The sequence below is a fragment of the Mesitornis unicolor genome, unplaced genomic scaffold (assembly GCF_000695765.1).
Source record: "Mesitornis unicolor isolate BGI_N332 unplaced genomic scaffold, ASM69576v1 scaffold22024, whole genome shotgun sequence".
Classification (NCBI taxonomy): Eukaryota; Metazoa; Chordata; class Aves; order Mesitornithiformes; family Mesitornithidae; genus Mesitornis; species Mesitornis unicolor.
Genome location: NW_010178386.1, coordinates 39,389 through 61,069, shown reverse-complemented (window position 1 = coordinate 61,069; position 21,681 = coordinate 39,389). Strand labels below are relative to the sequence as shown.

At 37.8% G+C, this 21,681-nt stretch overlaps 1 protein-coding gene across 1 annotated transcript in view; it reads right to left on the bottom strand.

Annotated features, from left to right (window-relative positions):
- Positions 1-18,296: 18,296 nt before the first annotated feature.
- Positions 18,297-21,681, bottom strand: part of GRB14 (growth factor receptor-bound protein 14) — a gene marked incomplete at its 5' end in the record, with an annotated part of 24,805 nt that continues 21,420 nt past the window's right edge. Inside the window, 2 exons of the mRNA XM_010182443.1 lie at positions 18,297-18,443; positions 21,199-21,292. Coding sequence (XP_010180745.1) covers positions 18,297-18,443; positions 21,199-21,292 — 241 coding nt within the window. The remainder of the gene's footprint in view (positions 18,444-21,198; positions 21,293-21,681) is intronic.

Genomic DNA, 21,681 nt, shown 5'->3' with positions numbered 1-21,681 from the left:
TCAGTTAACTTTGGCCATTTGAGAAAGAGAAGAAAAACGGACTCAAGAATGAACCCTAGCAAAACCTGCTTCTTAAGGATAAATATATGTCACTACTTAAGAGTCTCCATTGCCACATGCTGCAAATGATAGATTTCAGGAAAATTATGGGAAAGGGTGGGTGCTGGGATTAAAGTCATACCAGTAGGTGATAGAATCCATTAACAGGGTTAACAATAACAAAAAAAGAAGAGTTATTTTTATAGTTCATTTTTTAAGAGAGTGTTGAAAACCAGTCTGGAAATTAGAGTTGTGGCAATTAGTTTTATACCTACAGCAAAACTCATTGACATTCTTCCTTCATTGCATAAAACTGAAAGAGAAGAAAAATTTAGGAGCTGATCCAGCTCCTAAATTAATAAATGGTATACCAACTATCATCTTCAGCTGGATCAGGCTCAGGAGTGTTTCAAAGTTTTAATTTGGGTTTAATAACTCAACACAGGTTCAGTATGATGTACAATAAACCTCTGACACATCCAGGCACGCCACATTCCCCAAGAAAAAGAGGATTTCTCTTCAGCAGCTGTCTAGTATATATACACTACTCTATAACATGTAATCAAGACAGAGATATTTGTAGTTAAACACATCTCATCCTCCATCATAGAAACATGTTCTCACCAGATCTTAACTTTCCTGAAACTACGTTTTTCCCCAGAATGATAATTTCTTGCTCAAATATATTTTCATTCACAAGAGGAAAAACAACAACAACAACAACAAAAAACAAAAAACCCCCACCAACCACCAATTTCAATGTTTGAGAACATGTTTTTTCACAAGAAAGTAATTTGGGAAAGTGAGTTGCCCTAACCTAGACAGAAATTCCACCTGTTCTGGCAAAGCTATGAGGCTTTTGATTACATTTAGTTTGCACATACTGAAATTATCATATTTTGTCAAAGCCCTCCAATAGTGTGTTTGCTCTGAACATACCAGGACAGGCCAGACCCAAGCCACACTGTTTTCTTGGCAGCAGGACAGCCCTAAGGCATGGCAGACACTAGAAAGGAAAGCAGGAAGACCGTCTTTTGCTTTTACTTACACAAGATATCATTATATTAGGGAAGGGAACAGTGCAATGATCAGAAAGTCAAAAACAAGAGTCAGTAAGAGAAGATGCTAATGCCTTGTCAGCCCTCTTACCATAAAGAGAAAGCAACAGCGGCCAGAAAACTGAATCTGGTAAGTGAAACTTGAATGGACAGAATTCCGACTGTGAATACAACACATACCTCAATAATATTAACCAAAAAATCCTCAAAACTCAGGTTCTACATTCTTATCCATCAGAGATTAATAGTATTATCCTTCTAAGTTACTTCTTTCTGCCACTTCTGCAAGTTATTCCATTAAGTCAAGGGAAGTAAAGATTCATACTATAGGATATCCTAGATGGATTGGACAAAAGAGAAGTCAATATTGTTCCTTTTGCAAGTTTTTTCTTGCTCCATACTTTATCATCAAAGCCAGTTAATCATACCAAAATAACATTTAGGTTGCAAAGTTGGGCACTGGACTAGATGATCTTTTGAGGTCCCTTCCAATCCCTAACGTTCTGTGAAAGTCAACATTCAACAGGGAGGAAACACTACATTAAACAAGCACTGACAATTACACATGTGTCCAGCCCACTGTTTTGAGTTCAAATGAAGTTGTTTTCCTGAGAAAGGTATGGTCAGTGCAAGCTTTCCCCTTTAAATACTTTAACCAATGTCTCAGCCGTGCTTGAGATCAGTTCTCTTGCCTCAGCCTTCTCACTCCTCTACCAGCAGCTGAAAGGCAGGCCAGCTGACGTCAGCTGTATATGGATACAAGTCTATTTGGACTTGGACTAAGAGGATGCATGCATGGTATATGATGCATTGCATGGCATATGATGCAAACTGAACAGATGGTACCACTCAGCTTTGATATCCTTTTTTTACCTCAGTCACTTTTCCGCATCAGATTTGCTTGAAACATGTTGTTTTTGCAAATCCTGAAAATGAGCTTTATATTCTTCAAATAAATATACATACATCATACAATCTAATACTGTAGCAGCAAATATATAAACAGACCAACACCTAGCTGGTATTGCTTTCAGTCCTTGCTCATAAATGCAGCTTGTTTAAACAAGTCACACAGTGACACTGCAGGTACTCCAGTCTCCGCTGTTGGATGTGAATTAGCCACAGAAGGAAGGATTTCCCACCCACAGAATTCATCGTAAGATTTCCAAAACTTACACTAAGTTTGAATGTTATTGGCTTCAACAGCCCTTTTCTATGAATAAGAAGCATTCACGTGTAAAAGGCTGAGTGGAAGCTATGACTTCACCTCTCATGGTTATGAGCATAACTATGACAACCTTTGTTCAATGCTTTAAAAAAATTCTAAATTAGACTTTTATTTTGGTTTCCATTTTGGAAGATATTCAGGAAAAGCAAGTTAAATAGGGGTCAAAAGTATTAATCCCTGAGATTCTATTTTGCTTTTTAAGTTTTTCTACATATAGTTCCCATAGAGTTTCAGAAAAGTTCAATAGTTAAATTTCTTCACATTATCTCTTCCGCAAGAAAAAAGTGTAAGCCTGTTTTTAGCAGAGCTGTAAATAAGAAATGCTATCGTACTCTCTATTTTTTTTGCAAGGCTCTTCATGTAAGCAGAAATCTTGTGCTCTGTTCTTAGTGTGTATGAAATGTGCAGTCTTTAGAAATGCAGATAATCAAAAAAAGAGCCACTAGGGAAACAAAGTAATAACATTAGCTAATGCCACACAGTAATGTTTATTTAACAAATCTGTGTTGCATGCCTGACATTTCCCCTGGCATCAATTTATTTTGTTTTGCTTTTCTCTGATAGAAGCACAAATGCATTTAAAATGTAAACTTATTTTACACCTACCAAAGTGTATACACAATATAATAAAAACATATACATCTTTTTTAATATCTTATGGGAATACATACTGGAGATGTGCAGAAAGCCCAACAGCCAAAGTAAACAATCGAGATTATGGAAAATGTTCATTTTTAGCTTTCCCAATAGCTACTAAAACTGCAATTGTCAGTGCACTGTACATCACTGCATTATGTTATTTATAAAGTGCCACAATGTGACAAAATGATGCTATCCATCAGGATCCAATCTTAACTGAAAGTGGCAGGGTAAGTGGAGTGGATGGAAAGATATCTCTGCAGTCCATTCAAACTGGCAGTTTGGAATAGTTACAAATGGCAATTTTCAGAAGTTTAATTTCCTGGTCATTTGTAAAAGCGTACACAAATGATTCTATGAACCAAATTAGAAAAAAGTTTCTACTTTCAAACTTCTCTGTAACCAAGCTATGTCTTGGTCCACTTTCCTTCCAGACAGCTATCATACTGCTTCATTCATGCCACTCTTGCTTTCTTCGTTAGAGCCCTAGATTTGTCAGCCTTTCTTTTCAGGATCAGTACCTTTCTTCATTAAGAAGCCAGCCCAGCTGGCTGTCTCCAAGAAATCCTCTTTAATTTCTCCGTTGTCCAGCAGTCTCTTATCTTTGCTGCCTCACTAAACTTTTTCAGAACACTAAAATCCCAGATTTTGTGTCTTCTAAAATATTCAATTTGCATGAGACAGCACCAAGGACAACATTGGACAGCACATCAGGCAGGATGACATAATTTCTTCATGAATACCCACACGCTACTTTCACAGTAACTAAAATTTTTAAAAAATAGAAAAATAAAAAAGCATTTAAATGCAAAGCAATGGGAAAGAATAACCTGAAAAACACATGTGTAATGATTGGCCACAAGTTAGATACTACATGAGTTCAATGCTCAGCAGAGGCCAGAAAAATAGAGTAGTAGAAATTGTAAAGAAGGAAAAACCAAAAACCACACCAAAAAGAAAAATCAAGATGTCATCTGACTTTGAAAATCCAAATACACACCGATCCTTAAGTGCAGCTCTGATAACTTCATTAAAGGAAAGCAGAGAGTTCAGAAAAGCACAAGAAGAATCATCAGGAACATAGAAAATGTCCAAAAGGGAGAGATTCAACTAGTCTCTTTCCTAGCAACAGAACGTTACGCTTATGTCTATAAAGTAACACACGGTGAGGTAAAGGTGATGATGAGTCACCTGCTCACTACTTGTCACTTATAAATATCTGGTAAACATGCTCTCTGTGTAACAAGTGCAACTCTTGGCCTCAGAGGTGGTGGAAGTCAGGAGTATGAATGGGACCAAACAGAGCTGACAATAGTTCATGGTCCAGTAATGACTCATTAAGAACAGACAAGTTGCATCCTACCGTAAGGAAGTTCACTAATGACAGACCAGTTGCAGAATGATGGACAAGAGGGAGGGTCCCTCCATAGAGCTCCTGCTTCCTGTTCTCTCCACCAGAATTTACAATTGACCACTGGTAGGAAGAGAATACCCAGTCCCTTTGACTTAATTTGGAGACATTACTAAAAATTATAATAAGCATTTCCCCATCCAGCATTTTGGGGATGAGGGGGAAGAGAAATCCTTACTCACAAAGTAGCTGTTCCTAGAAGCAAAAGGTACTCATCTTCTCAAATTGTTTAATCTCATTTCATCAATGCTCCATTTTGCTTTCTCCATTTCTCATACAGAACCGGTCAGCCTTTAGCAACCGTTAGCAATTTTCCAGGTGCAGGAATTTGGGGCAGAAGGCTTCACAGGAGAGAGGATATATCAAAATTATTCCTTGACCCAAAGGAAATTATAGCCTTCAACTAATCTGTGGGGGCCCATACATCCAGTTACAAGCCAAAGTATTTAGGAATTGAAGAACTAATGTAAACTGACTGGAAAAGGAGGTTTAACAAGGAACTGTACACATGTAGGTAGTTTTGACTAGACTATGAAATTAATACTGCAAGGTTTATGTTTTGTTAAACTAGCCTTAAGAAAAAGGCCTGAATATAGAAGCTATTTTATAACATGGGAGTCTTACTGCTATTGCTGCCACAGCAGAATCTGGAAGGATACACTAGGATATGCTGCCATATGGTCATACTTGCTCAGTTGCCCAGCTCCATCTATTTTCTCCTCCCAGGCAAGAGCAGCTTGTGTAGTGGAAAAAAACCACCAACCAATCAAACTATTAAATGAAAAGGTATTCTTCTAGGTATAACGCATCATTTCAAAAATCTGTTAGCCCAGATATAAATACCACTGTTCACTTATTTGACAGATAGAATTCCTTTACCTGGCATAAATCCAAAATGTGAATGCCTACCCAGAAGACATAATACGTTCTGCATTACAAAAAAAAAATAAAATCTTTAAAAGTATGTATGCAATAACAGTCACAGCTGAATGCCATTAAATATCCTAATAGCACACTGATACATTTGGTACACTGCTCTTCACTGTTACTATGTACACAGTACATAAGCTATATTTAAGAGTATTTCCTGCTGGGTACCAGTAGTATAACACTTGAACAAGTTCTGTGCAATTATTTTGAGTCTGTCATCTTAAAAAGTTTAGCCTATGTTTGATAAAAAAAGCAAAAAACCGAAACCACACCTCCTTATCTGACCCCATTGTTTCACACCACATTGTTTCTTTTCCATCTATCATCAGGACCAACATTGAATAAATTCACAGGTATCTCAGTTACAAAGTGGAAGACACCTTCAATGCCTGGCACCTAATTCTTTGGTACTCTCTTCCACAGTTCATGTACTCTTGGTCTCTATTACCTCTGCAGAAAACTCTAATCTTACTCAGTCAGCAGAGGAAAACTGAAAATTGTACACAAGAATTGCAGTCACTATACATATTCCACATTCAGCATCTTGTTGTAATAAGCCTTTATAATTCTTCCTTCTAAATATGTTTTGGTTTGTTTGTTTTCCAGAAGAAAAGCACTGGGCAATGCAGAAGCACCTATGTCAGACAAACGTGTTACTGCCTGAAGCCTGCGTTGCTTGCTTTCTCTCCTTCAGCGCCAGTGTTTATCCTCATACAGAATCACTGTAGTCCTTTCTCTGCCACAACTGTTTTTCCTAAACTGTTAGTTGCCCTTGTCTGGGTCTGTTATTGGCTCTGTCCCAAGTCCAAAATCCATGAAAAGTTACAGGCAAAATTTCCTATTGGATGTCCATTGTGTAATCATTATCTGGTTTTGGAAGTGTCTGCTGTAGACAACATGCCACAGCCACTACTCCTTCAAGCATCGCCTTTTCTTGGATTTCTATTATGTAAAGCATCTCCCATGCATATGTGAATCCTTTCTTTCAGATGCATAAGTTGATTTTTTTTCTTGGTAATATTATTCATCACCTAAAAAAGATTTTTATTTTTCCTACACTCACATTGGGGGTTGTTTCTCTGCCCCTGTTTATGCCAAAGATACCAGAACGTGTTACAAAACATAAAACTGAGACAGGAGTCTAAGTCAATACACAGGATAGTGATAATGCCCTGAGACCAGCAGAGTGCTGCTGCTGCCATACTTTATTTAGATAAGAAATTTACTTGTACCCCTCTTCCCACTACCCACAAATAACATGTGCATATATTATCAGAGAAATGAAAATCTGTTTGAGACCACTAATTAGAAATAAAGAAGTACTTTGCACAAACAGATTCTCCTTTACCAGATGGTTTCCACTAATATTCACTAATAAAAAGCCTGTTTGAGGAGCTTATGTTCAGTTAGATTGGAAAAGGCCAGAAACAGCACAGCTATGTTGGCAATTTATTTCATTAGAAAGATTCTGTGTCAGTTCTGCTCAGGAACTCTGTAGCTTTTACAGCTTCCTTTACTCTGTGCAGATTTCACTACTGCAATGCAATCCACTTGACAACCTTTCTGCAGCAAAATTGTATTTTTTTTGGCTGTTAAGACAAAGTCTTAAATAGGATCTTATCAATATTTGAACATGTATGTATTAATGTGAATCCTTGAGGATTTGCCTCACAATTCTATCTTGGTCACCCATTTATTATCAAAGTAAACATACTATCTACCTATGAAAGGTTTTGCACTGCTATACTGAGAGTTAGGTCAACATACCACAACCTTTATCATAAATACTGTTTCTATTGGCAAGGTACTGATTTACCTTGTGTCATCAAATTAGTTTTGGCAATAGTTCTTAGGTTCTCCTATTCTTATTACAGCATCACTCAGACAGGTAGTAGGGAAAACAACACAGCAAATCAAAGGTAACGTACACATTCAAGCATGACATGCAGTCCCTTCCCAAGTAAAAGTATCATCACGTAGGAGCTATTTGCTAAATATGACAAAATACAAGTAATCAGACTGCACACACATTTTGGACATGAACAGTAGCCACAAAAATCACCACCTACGCAAAAAAAGATGAAACACAACCCCCCCTGCACCCCCCTCCAAAAAAGAAACCAAAGGAAAAAAAACCCCAACAAACAAGCAGCCCCAAAAAACCCACAAACAAACACACACTTATGTTTGTTAATCCCCAAGAGCCATTCCAATCCAAGGTCTTGTCCATTGCTCAGCTTCTCTCAGTCACCTGATGACTTTTTGCCATCTTACTATGCTCTCTGCGGTGGGATTTCTCATTACTGACCTTCATTTAAAATTACTCTAGCTTCTGAACACCATCTTATCTTCACCCACACAGAGCAGACCAAATGAATCGTTCCTCCTCCTTCCACCTACACCAACAAGAAAACAAACCTGAGGTCACACCTGGTTGTTTCCTGTTCCTCGGTAAAGTCTGCATCCACAGGCAGAATGCTCAAGTCTTTCTGTTCCAATTACACTTCTCCAAACTGGATTAAGTCCCTACTTCACTAAAACCAACTTAAATATGCCTGTACCTTTCTGAGAGAAAGGCAGTGAAAGAAGAAATTGTCCAAGATATTTTTGTGCTCACTGTCAGGACTTTATTATGTGTGTCCAGATACAGTACAAATAGAACACAAAAACCTCTTCACCAAGACTAGCACTGGAGCCAAGAGATTTGAGCCCATATCACTACTCCTGGAAAACAGGAGTTCTCTGCAAGAATATGTAATACCCGCTATGGACAGGTCATTTTGTTTCTTTAAGGAAAGGAACAGCATTACTGAGCTTATTTGATGCTTCAAGTCTTATGTAATGTGTGCATTTTTAAAAATAATCACCTGCATTATGAAGTTTGTGACATCACGAAAGATTCTTTAAAGTACTTTTTAATCTGTCCCAGTTATATATGTGAAAATAAACTATAAAAATCAGAATGAAAGAACAATTCTTAAATTAGTACAAGGGCAGAGCAACAGCTTTTTTCAAAAGTGGCTTTTATGCTGAACATGTTTGCAGTTTTCAAATCTACGGGTGTAGCTGTCAACATGTATATTCACTTTTAGAATACCGTCCTGGCTTAATGAGGTCTCCTGAAATGATTTTTTTTTAATAAAAAGTTAACATGCTTACATATCTGGTTTCCACCTTTCTACTTTTTTTTTTAATATCTACACTACTCTTTAGCAGAGAGATCACAGCAAAGTTTACTTTAAAACTTTACAGTGCATTCAACTATTTCAACACTTCCAAGTCAGGCAAGCTTCCAATGAAACTTTCAAGTAACAATCATTATAGCTAACCCTCAACAAGTAGGGATCCACATCTTCAGCACAAGAAACCTAAGACAGAAGAAAGTCGCAAGATAATTGCATTTTGGTTACAACTACGTGCCATCAACAAATGATGCCACATTACTAAACAAAAATAAGACTTCTTACTAATCTCTTCATCTTTGGTCAAGCCTCATAATTGTGGCACATATCATGCATCTACCTCACTTCTTTCCATCTCACTCACTCCACCTGTCTCCGGTTTATGCTGTTGATTCTGTTAGGCAAAGATCAGAACATTAGATTCAGAAATCACACAGATTCACACACCCTTCAGGACAAAACTTCCCTGCAGTATCAGGCAGCTGAGTGACAAGTTCAGAGTTACTCAGTAACAATACTGGTGCTTCATTGGTTCGGAATTGCTCCATGGGACTCCACAGGTGACTGACAGAGTTGGTGACAATTTTCAAACTCATACCCATCTCTGCAAGAATGCCTCATAATCACGGGTCAAACACATTAAGACTCCTTCCCCACCCCAAGCAGCTGAAGTAGGTTTTTTTTTTAACTTCTTCCCTTTCATTTAATCTTCTCATTCACTCTTCTGTTTTTTTTAGGGTTTTTGAAGGTTGCAACTGCAGCAGCCTACTGGGCTAAAATGTCACAGTTCTCTAGTTTTTACGTGGAGCTCGTTCCCTCCAACCTTGTCATCATCACAGCTCTCCAAGAGCTCTCCATTTTTTTCATTTTTCTTACCCACAAGCAGTCTGATACACTATAAAAGGCAAACCACTCCACTATAAAGATGTGCAGTTACCTCAAGCCTGATTTTTTCGTTTATACAATCTAGTACAGCAGAATTTCTTCACCACCACATTTTTGTGAGGAGTCTGAATAGCATAAAATACACTTTTTCTTCTACTGTTACAACTTCGAAAGCATCCCGAGCAGTACATGTGCATTAATCCACTCAGTACCATGCTTTCAGCACTAGATTCAGTGACTTTAGACACAGAACCAATGCTGCTTCCAGATTACATCAAAAACTTGTTAAAAGAACTGCAACCCAATAATGCTTTTCATATAGCAAAGAGGGCATTTTCCTCTTTTCTACAGAATAAATTCTAGGAAGATAAGTAACTGACAAAAAAAATCAAATAGGAAGAGATTAATTTCTGCAAATAGTAAAAATATAATCTAGAACAGTCAGTAGTTGACATTCTTGCAGCTCTTTGGTTCAACCAGCTCCTATGGTACAAGCATATTCATTCTTCCCTGTGGTTCTAAATTCATGCGGAGTGATATGGCCTTATTTCAAATGGAAGTAGGAGCAGAAGTGGAACACACATTCCTGCAGAAAAAGGAGCATTTCACTGCATCACAGAACAACCTAGAATTCATTTGTCGCAAAGCCCCATTATCTGAAGCAAAGGCGTAATACAATCTAGCTGTACTACTTTGCCACAGGGAGGCCCCTTTAAGGGCCACTTGTACTGCTGATAGGCTTTGAATTAGTGTGTTAGTTTTATTCCTAGCAAAGAAATAGAAACAATTAGATCATTCCCATAGTGCTTTTTAGTTCATAACTCTACATGCTGAGGAATGAGGAACTACTTCTTCAAAAGTATCATACATCTTACACTTTCACAAGCCCAAGGCCACTTCAAATATAGACTCCTACAGCAAATCCCTTCTTGTAAAGAAGGCTTTGGGTTTTTTTTTTGTTGGGTTTTTTTATGTGTGTGTGGTTTTTTTGCATTGGGGTTTTTTTGTGTTTAAGAAAAAAGATGTAATTCAGGCTAATACATGCAAATAGCATTATCAACGTACAAGTACTAAAAAGGAAAAACGTTCTTAATTCTCAGTTCAACTTCATATACTGTTCTTCATTTACCTCAAAAATAGAGATGGATATTGTTCAGTCACAGTGAACCCAGTGACCACGGTCCATCATTAAATATAATATCAGCTACAATTTCCACTTCAGCACCAATTGAAGTATCACCTTATTACACTTTGTGAATTTCCACAAGCCCTCCAAGTTATTTTTGACGTCTTTGACTCTGATCCTGCCAACACTTACACACATTATCTTAAGCATACTGAAATCCATAGCATTATGCACAGCACACAAACAAGCACATGCATCATTTCAGAAATGAGGACTTCAATAATTATTCAGTACAGAAGCAAAACCCCTTCAGATGTGATGTGTACAGGTTAGGAAAAATCATTCCAATAGCACATCTATTGTTGTTTCAAGTGTTAGTATCTCTTTTAAAATTCTTCCCTTACCCTTCCACCCTCCTACACATATCACCTCCTTTACATTCTCTTTAAATGCCTAAAAATAACTAGCTCTGCATATGGTCTGAGCACCACAGCCCTATACCATGTAACTGGGGAGAAAGTATTTTAGTTTGAATAGTTGACCTCACATCCATCATCAGAAGAGATTTTTCCTTGAGTTATTTCCCAGAACTTAAATATATAGCATAGGCTGTAGATTTGGCAATTATAACGTTCTAAACAATTTAACATAAGATTTTTGTTAAAAAATACTCCAACAAACTACAAATAAAGAAGAAAAAAATCCCAACCTCTGAAAATATTGTCTTTTTTCTCCCACCTGCATCCTCTTGCATTGTAAAAAGATTCAAAATTACATTTTCTTTACCTTAGTTTAAAGGTTTTTCTTCACATTAGAAAGTTTTCCCTGACATTAAAAACCCAATCTAAACATACAATCCCACTTGGCAGCACACCAGCCTACTCCATATTCAGGAGTGCAGGACTAAGAACTGATTGCTTCCTTCAGCATCAGCCACAAGGAAGAAAGCAGGAAGCACCTCATTCAGTGTCCTCTAATTTTTTTCTACTGATTTGCTTAGCCTAGTTAATGGTCTTTCCTCTGCTTCTTCTCTTTCCCCAAGTAGACAGCTAGCATAATAGAAAGGAAAGCTGAAATACACTTGTGAAAACTGATGTTTCTACTTAGGTTAGAGTAAGGAGAAAGCAAGAAAGGAAAGTTGCACATCTGAGTCCATGCAGCTCCCAGAAAGACAAATGCTTCCAGGACTGTGCTCTGCTAAGGAAGTTCTAGGTTACTATCTAATCTCACACCATCAAAGAGGCACACCTACTATTCTGGATAAAGAATAACCTTTTTTACTTAGACTTAACCTCTTAGCCAAGCACGTTCAGTGGTGATGGCAAGAGAAACACCCTCCCTGGGCCTCGCTCTAAAAAAGGCTGTCCTCTAGTTTGGCTGCCTAGACTGAGGCTAGAAACATACCCTTTACATAACTGAAACCTAAAAAATACTACATAATATTTGAAAATAAAGGCAATCCAATTTATAAACAGAACAGGAAGAAGGAAAAAAAAAAGGACAACACAACAGCTACACCTCCTCTCACACTTTCCCTGCCCCACCTTAAGCCTCACTCACGAATCATACTGCTCTCCATTCGACATCTAACACATCTCCACCAGACACGCACTTTCTAGTCAAACCCAGAACGAAGTTTAAGGACAACTAATTAACTCAGCCAGTCTCCAGCTGGTTGGCTCATCATCCTCACCTGAGGGGTGACTCCTCCTTTACCAGGAGGCAAAGGGCACAGTAGCAGCTCTGGTACTGCTTATCCCCCACACACTTTGCACAGGGCCCACAGGAGAATCTGGGGCAGGCCCCCACCTTCTTTCAAGCCTTGTCCCCAAAAATTCATTCCATGGGGTATGTGGGCCATCAGCCATGATCTTTGGTGGCACTGCACCAGGCAGGCTGGAGGCAGAGCTGGAAGGAGGTGGAGGAAAAAAGTGAGATTTGGCTCTCCCTGCAGAGCACAGCACTTGAGGGGTGCTGCCTACTGCCTACTCTACCTGCCTTGAGGGGCACCAGTGCAGAGGGGTGGCAGGACACAGCTCACACTAAGCCTCCCCCACACCCCTGGCCTGTTCCAGCTCCCAGTACGTTGCAAGGTCTTGTCACCTTCCATACCCTCTCACAGAAGTGTTACGAATCATCTAACAGTGCCTGCATAGGAGGACACGCCAAAAGCTGCACCGCACCATCAGTGTTGGCTTGCGCCAGTGCCACGTCGCTTCCCCTGCACCACAGCTGGTGCCTTTGTTCTCCAGGCTGCTCCTATGTGGCCATGAGGGTTTGCTCCTCTCAGGAAGGTAGAAAGCAAAAACCAGGCTCTGAGGCCGCCTCTTTGCTCCCCCTACTCCTTTAGCAGGCAATAAAGTAATTTATTTTCTTTCCCCCATAGGAAGTGGAGGACAGGCCCATGTCCTCCAGAGCCAGCCCTGCAGTTACATCACCAGACTGCTTTCGCTCAACCTGTGCTCTGGAGGGTGGCATCTGCCCCCACACCCAAACCTGACTAGCTGCTGCCTCGGGCACAGCTGTGAGGCCACAGCTTCTTCTCACCACCCACCTCACATCCATACACACTACCTCCAAAATCTGGTGTGGGGGACAGCCACTCTTTCAGAAACATTGCCTAGCATTTGCCACACTACCTGGCAGTTCCCTGGTGGCATTAATGTACCTGAGCAGCTCCCACAGAAACCCTGGGGTTACTTGCATGCCTAAAATCTAGCATACGCTCAAAAGTTGTTGAAACCACATCTTGATATTATTTAGTTTTTAACCATAAAGTTTAGGGGCATTGTCTGTATTATCAGTGCTAATCACATAAAGTTCTGTTTCGAAAATGCGACTCACTAGTGGATAGTTTTCCCAAATTGCTTAAAAGATTAATAAAAAAATCAACTTAGCAGAAGGGAAAAGAAACCACAAACTATTCCTGTAAGGAAATCGCTTTATTGCCTATACATGTGAATGAGCTGTTTTAATACTCAGGTTCACTGCCTCCTCTGCATTTAATCTCTTCCCTTTTATGTCCTACTCTGATTTTTTTTTTAAGACTTTCAGGCTTTTTTAAAATTAATTATACAAATCATTAGTATTAAAAAGGTAATATAATGGTTTCAAGAACAAGCTTCACAGACTATCTGCATATTTAATCATCTCTGCTAATAAATTTTTAATCACTCATTGAGTTCAGGTTCTTGTCTTGAAGCTTAACTTGATAACAAACCTAGCAACTGGTAGAACTAATTGGTACAGAGTAAGTGAATAATTTATAAGAGGAAAAAGCACTGGGTGTTCTGGAGGTGTGCAAAGACCACAAGTCACAGATATTTCTGGGAGGAAGCAGGAAAACAGTGGCTGATTACAGGAATTTTGTGATACACTGCTGACATCCAGAGGCCAACAGTCAATACTGTTCACATATGTGAACCAGGCTGTAAAGCACACTGTAAAGCCAGATTCATTAAGTTTTAAATATTCATGCATTTCATTAAAGTTAACATTAATTGCACTACCATACACATTGATTATGCACAGACCATAAGTATTTAACCTCTGAAAGCTTGCAAGTATATTCAAGTAATGGGCTATGTCCTGTCTTCCATGATTTCAGTGAAAGCTGCAGCTACAAAGTTGAAATTAGAAATGGAATGCATTACAATGCTAAAAAATAGTAGTTTGAAATATCAGAACAGTAATCAAAAGAATTATTTTACTAACCAAACAGAAATGCTGACGTAAGCCGTAAGTTGCTTTGTATTTTGGTAGCAAAGTACAGTTTTGGTAACAAAAAATGATATATAAGATTTCTTACTGACAAATGCTAGCCTGATTTGCAAGCTACATCTATTAAATAGGTTTATACAGTTAAAACTAATTGGTGGCTGAGTGGCTTCTATTAGGATGAAGATGAGTAGCTTTTAAACAATGTAACAACAAGAACAACAAAAGTCTATGGTCTTGAAATAAGCTGTTTTGTATCTTAAAATGAGACAGCCTAAACCCATGTATAGTACAGAATAGTTCTGCCCCCAGGGAAGCACAAAATGCTACAATTCTTAAACCAGGACCTAACAGACAACATTTGACAGAAATTCAATTATGCTTGAAAGATCCCACTTGTAGTTAGTTACATACGTAATCCTCTTTTATTTAATGGGTTAAAGCTCTCTTTCAAAACATTTAATTTGATGAACTGAAGACTTGCTACATTTCAAATAATTCATTAAGTGACTTAATAAGACTGTTAAGTAAAAGCATTCAGAAGTTAAAAGATGTCATTTAATGCTGCCCATGCAACCTTAATTCTGGCCGTGTATGTATATGCATTATGAAGCACCAGTAAATTAACTTTTAATCTCCTTTGAGCCAAAAAGATTTTAAGATTGGAAACTAAGGCACAAAGGGCATGCCAACAAATACAATGCTGAGCTTTAGAGCAATCTCTGAGCTAGCTCACATCTTGCAGAGCATACCCCTGCAGGGCTAATTACCCAGATAGAAAGATGGGCTTGCACAGTTATGCTGCTTCTGGTACTCTGCGTGGCAAGCTTAGTTCTTTCTTCCCATCACTGCACCGCACCACACAGCTACGCTCACAGGAGTATAGATCTTAAATCTGAAGGAAGTATCAAGTGTTTTTCAAATAGCATGCTTCAAACCTAAGTGATTTGTCACTGATTTTTCACCAAGAAGTTTAAAACTTAGTTTCTGACCTCACTAAAGTATATGTAAAAACGTATCACTTCTTTATGTATTAAAAAAGTCCTTAGCAAAAAATACTAATTTCAATTATATTTTTTTAAAAAGCAGTCCTTAAATGCTCTATGAGGTAGATATAAAACTGTCCAGTCTGAAGAGAAGCAAATCGTTGGAGACAGATAGATTAGCTCGCTCAAAATAGTACTGTTTTCTCCCTGAGCTGTTAACAACTCCTGATTAGCCAATTTTCTTTGTGAAGGTGGGCACCAAAGAAGTGGAGCATTCCTAATTAGAAGCCACAGTTAACACACCTAACTTCTGTTTAAACAGCATTGCCTACACCCTCAAAGAACCGTGCAGTCAGATACATTGTGAGTGGTATCATTAAAAACCTTGCCCTTTTTCTGACAAGAAAATATTGCTTGCTAGCAAGGATCTTGCAGGTCCTGTATCAAACACCTGTACCATTTAGCATGTTTTAAAGTAGTCTGGGATAGCAGAGTTTGGTTTGGTTTGGGCTTTTTTGTTCGTTTTTATGCATTAAGACTACCTCCTTCATGCTTCTTCCTTCAGTAACATTTGAACAAGGAGGTAGCCTGTTAAGTCATTTAAACACCACACTAGATTTCATTAGTTCTACTGGTTTGGTTTTTATGGCATAGTCACAAAGAACCATACAGTTCAGGAAAGAATGCATATTTGTAAAAAAACTATTTTGTATTCTCAGCAAGATTTCAGCTTAGATTTTAACTGAGAGCTGTCAAAATGAAGGAGGAAACACTTTTACACAGTAAGAACGCTTTGAATCTTGCCAGTTTAAAACTTTCAGATGTCCAAAACACATGCTCATTAAACAATACTTGGTTTTACTTGGGGCTTTTTGATGTCGGGCTGTTGGTTGTTTTCTTTTTTCAATTTCACTTCTGAAAAAAACCTGAGAAAGCAAACAAAGATTCTCGATGATTGATGTCTCTCCATCACACGACATAATCCCCACATTCTCTTTTCTTTTCTGGTAGGTCCAAAGGTGACAGGTACTCACTCACCAAGCAGTTGGCTTTTCTACCAAGCTTGCTAGCAAACACATAAATATAAATAAAACTATGACAAAGCTTTCACATATTCAAGAAGAAACGAACTACAGGACACTATTAATTTTGTTTGTCAGATGATGATAAAAAAATCAGGGATGCAGAGGAGAATTTTTCTTCTTATTCTATACCAATCTCTGAAATAATACTAGGCCTGACAAGTAATTACATTATTAAACTAAATCTGAAGAGGTTTTAATTAAAACTATTATTTTTGTAATTACAAACTGAAATTACATTTGAGGTTTAAGAGTTAAATTTATTAGACTGTGAAGAGTTTTACAAGGCATTCCTAACGTAATGAGCTTAGGCACCACATACGTTGCATCTCTGGTACATGTTACGAAGAGTTGCTTTTTTAATGAGCTTTAAAAACTGTATTTGCATACCAGAGGAAAAGGTCAGTGATGTGTGGATCAAATCAGTAAATTAAGTATCACAGTATTATGTTATTATGACTGCCTTCCACAGACACACAATAACAAAACCATAGGCTATAGTTACCGTAATACCTTAATGCTTCCATCTACATGACCTTGTCGGCTTAAGCACACTGGCGCTGCTGTGCCTCAGGTCCATCTTACTCCCTCCCTTGCCCAGGCCTCCTTCACCCTCTCCTCACCAACTCCTGCTGCAGCACAGCTGGTACATCTGACAGCCAAAGAATCAAAGCACGCACAGGACGCAGAGGCTGGGTTCAGTGTGATGGCCCATCTCCAAGCACTACCTTGCACTCCAGCCCCTACCCCAAGTAAAGATACCCAGGGCCAGGTCCTGAACCCTCATAACAAGTTCAGACCTACTGGACAACAAAGCATCAGGACAGGGATGCCTCTTTCAGTCCGAACCCGTTCCAGTCGAGTCTTTGTTCAAGGATGCAGCACTACCATCTCTCTTTGAAAACACAGATGCCAAAAGTATTTCTAATGCTATGGTCCAAAATTTGACTCGGTCTACTGTAACAGTTCTTTTTAGCTGGAATGTTAGATGTTTGGTAATCTTTAAAGACCAGTTGTCTGGTAGCTACATTGAAATTTTTATTCTGCAATAAATAATAAAATAAGCTAAGAACTGACTGCAAATACACTCTCATCAGGTTGCCAGCAAAGAGTACAGTTCACTGGATTTATCATTAAGTATTGTAAATATTGTAAATTTGTAAATATCATAACATTACCTTTATTTTTTAAGGGCAATTGAAGTTGATTCCCTCCTCAGCTCTGCAACAATCCACAGTACTTAACAGGTCTCTCTGTTGGTCTCTCTGTGTTAGAAACTGTAGGTATACACTAAACCACTTTATGCACTACATGGTACTTTATGCATGTTTATACGTATCACAGACAACAAAGTGACACTCCATCTCTGGATAAAGCTGCTCATTTAGTCATTAGAGAAAAAAATCCTTTAAAATATTACAACAGTAATAGCACAACTCAATACAACTGATCAGTTATAAGTAGTTTTAATGATTTTTCACTTTTTGTATATGCTAATCCTCAAAGTAGCATTCAAAAATATAGTGCAAAATATTTATTCATTTTATTTACAAATAAAATGTGCAGTTTAGTTTCTTATCCTCACCACAGTAAATGTTATTCTTCTATGTGATGAACAGAAATTATAAGAAACATTTCAAAAGACAAAAAGTTCATTTTAAACCTAAGAACAAAGATCTTCCCTTCAATTGTATTTTTGTTGAACTTACACAATATTATTCTTTTGAAATTGTTTTCAGTTGGAAAAAAAAAAACAAAAACAAAGAAGTCCAAGACAACACAAAAGAATTACATAGGAAATAATGTTTTTTTAAAAAAACAATAAAGTTAATTTTGCTGTAACAATCATGAAGCAAAGTTCTCATCTATATTGAATATAATTTTTTTTTTGCAGCTTAAACATAAAGTCTTTACAATGTAATACTTTTTCCCTTCTTACTATACAAATTGCCTTTAAAAGAAAAAGTACTCTAGTTTCTTCCTTTCCCTCTGGTGAAACAACAGATGCTTTGGTTAAAGAGCAATTCGTGCGCAATAGTGCTTTAACTTGCAAGGCAGTACTCCTTTATTAAGCTGGTAGAATTCCACTAGCTGGATGAGATCAGTAAATCTGGTATGACCATCATCAAGGGTATAGAACAGCTTCCCATCATCTTCCAACTGCAAAAATGGAAAAACAAGATAGAATGAAGTCCTCTTCTGCTATGGTATTTCATCCCAGTTGAAACACTTGTTTGAGAAGTCTTCTTGTAGACCAAGATATTCATAATCTTATGACTACTGAGAGAAGGAAAAATACAGTGATCATTTAGAGCAAGTTCAAAAATAAACAAAAAAATAATGCATCGTTCCACTCCCTCTTTGAGTTAGGTACATGCCTAAAAGGAAAGAACAGTTAAAAACGTAGAGAAATATTCTTTCTGCACGAACAATGCTACTTTATGCCTCTGCTTTGGAATGATAGCTGTATGAATACTGAGTTTTTGCGGAGTGACAAGAAACAACCCAGCTTGAATTTACTCACAGATTTCAACCTTTGTTCTATTCACATTCTGTGTGACTGCTACACTTTGTATCTGGTCTTGCAAGGTGCAAGGAGGTTACCCACTAGTGCACTGGTGTGCTGGGTGGTATTTGCTACACAGGAAACCGACCATTGCAAAAGTAACTTGCTTGATGTGGTAATAAGTTCTTTATTGTAGGAGAAAGGAGTGTTGCAGCTTCAAATGCATGTATTAGAATAGATACAGGAGAGAAAGAAGAAACTGCAAAACATACCTTGAAAGATTACTTTTGACTTTCAGATGCTTAAAAATTTACCATCAGTATTTCCCTATTCCAGGTTACTAAACATTACCTCTTGCACAACTTGTGTTGTGCTCCTAAGTGTATACTTTCTTGATTTACTTCCTCTACTGCTGACATGTCTAACATCAAGATGCTTCAGTGCAATAGTGACTAATTAGTAATAATGTAAATAGAGTGTAAAAAAACCTATTTAAACTATTTTTAAAAAGAAAAGGGAAAAAAAGATACTTGACAAGATTGAGAGAGTAGTGAACAGAAGACCTCGAAGTAGGGCTAGCGTAGAGTAGCAGATGGTGTGCTAGGGAAAGATGCAACTACCCTACCTGAGTACAGGGGAAGGGAGAAGATATAACTAGCTCTCTTACCTGCAATTCAGATTTCTCATCTGAAGCAGATGTTGAACTGCTTATGGCTTTTGGTTATTCTACCCCTTTCTATCATGCTGACCAGGAACCTAACATCTTTGGCAAGCTAAGGAGGCTGTTAGGAAATAACATTTATTGGAAAATGTCCCAGAAACGTGTATCAATTCTTCTTCTTCTGGATGGACTACAGGACAGCTAATTTCAGGATAGCCTGCACTGAAGATTGCACTGTTATCAGCTGAGAGTGGTAAGGCTGAAAAATACTTTTAAGCTATTAAGTTCTCCAATTTTCATAGTATGGGATCCCAGATGTATCACAAAGGTTTTCTTTCCAACTTTTTACAATCAATTTCCTGCCACCCTCCTGCAATACCTATTGCACCTGTTACCAATGTTAACATGATGCATCTGTTAATGTGGGAGAAGCTTGAACTGGCAGGCTGCATGCCCTATCTGAAAGGGGACATTCTTAAATACAGTATAACCTCAAGCAACCTAAAATGTAAGAGAAAACTAATTCAGAGAATGAACAACTTTTAACTTGTAAAAAGACCATCTAAATGTGATTTATTAATTTACATCTAGTAGGGAAGTTTATCTTCTCTTCCCAATGAATGGGAAAAGGCAAGAGTTTAGAACAGTACATCCTGAAGTTCAAAAGGTAACCTTGATCTTTGATTAATAAGCTAGTTTGTACCTAAACAGAAGAAAATCCTGGGCAGTTCTTCTAACTAACATTAATTCACTCCTTTCCTCCTCACAAAAAATGCTTCAAGTTTTATTCTATGGGAACTTTTTTGAATGAGGATATCAGCTACAAGCCCTAGGGAAAGCATACAGAAATTTGATGAATACCATAGGAGATCGCCAGACCAGAAAGGAAAAAAAAAAGTGTCACTACATTCATTTCTGTTGAAAACCACCAGAATCTCCTAGAAACATCAAGGCTAGAATATTACGTGGTCTGGAAGAAAGGTTCTTGTGGAGAGAGAAGAAAAATAAGTAAAAGTCTGCTCGGTTGTATCAAGCATCTGTGGCTAAAACACATAAACCAAAAGTGCTTCTCGTCTCAACAGCAGCAGCCTGTAAAGAAAACAGCATAAACCACCTCTGCAGAGAGTGGAAGCGATGGGAAACGTGTGCCATTTGGGCAGGAGAATTGGGGTTTCATCTTCAATGAAAAATGTTGGAAATACGATTTTATTTTAGGAAATTTCAGTTTACCTGTAAGTAGCTGGACTAAATAAGGATATAATTTTTTGCTAAAATTATCCTCCTGAAGGAGACACGGGCATGAATATACCAGAATAACATGAATCAAGAAGAAAGGTCAGACAAAAATGTTTGACTCCAAATACTGAGAGAAACTACCCTGAGCAGATGAGTCAGTGAGATCTACGTGCACATACACGCACTGCAGGTAATGCACCTAAACAGAGGACTGAAAAGAAATTGTACACGTACTGAGAAATGAAGAGGCAATATGGTCCAGTTCAAATAGATCTGTCTATTTTTCAAGACATTTTTAGGACTTCTTCATATTAGTCAAGCTTTATAACAGATCAAACAGCAAAGCTCAAAAATGTTCAACTCTACTAAATACTGATTATTTTTAATGATATGGCAATTGTTTGTATCTTCCACATAACAGCTAAAGAAAAAAAATCCATCAATATCCCATCACAATTATTCCATTGTTTTGTTTTACAATTGTATACATAAACTGAAAAAAATACACTTACTGGCACAATTTGGAAATGTTTTATTTTTAATCCATGACTCAACGACAATACAAATGTTTTGGGGTTACTTTGGCTATCACGTACCAGGAAAACCCTAGAAGAGATAGAAAATTCTCATAGTAAGGTCACACTGGAAAGCATTTTGTAAACATCCAGTTAAAACTATTCTAAATTCACAACAGTACTAGGGACAAGCAAAAATAATATTAATTACGTAAGTCATGCTTTTAATCAGTATTTATTTGCAAATGCGTCACTCGAGATGCTGCTTCTTAAGTTCTTCTCCACTTTGCCTATTATTTGAAAGATATGCACTCTCAAAATGAATGACACTGGAGGCGTTAGTTTTTACACTGCATAGAATTACAATGCATCTCTCCATACAGAAAAGCACTCTCAAAGTTTGTGCTTTGAACAAAATGTTTCTTTGGACTCTTATAATAGCTACCTAAATCACAAGCATTACAGGAAAAACTCAAAGAG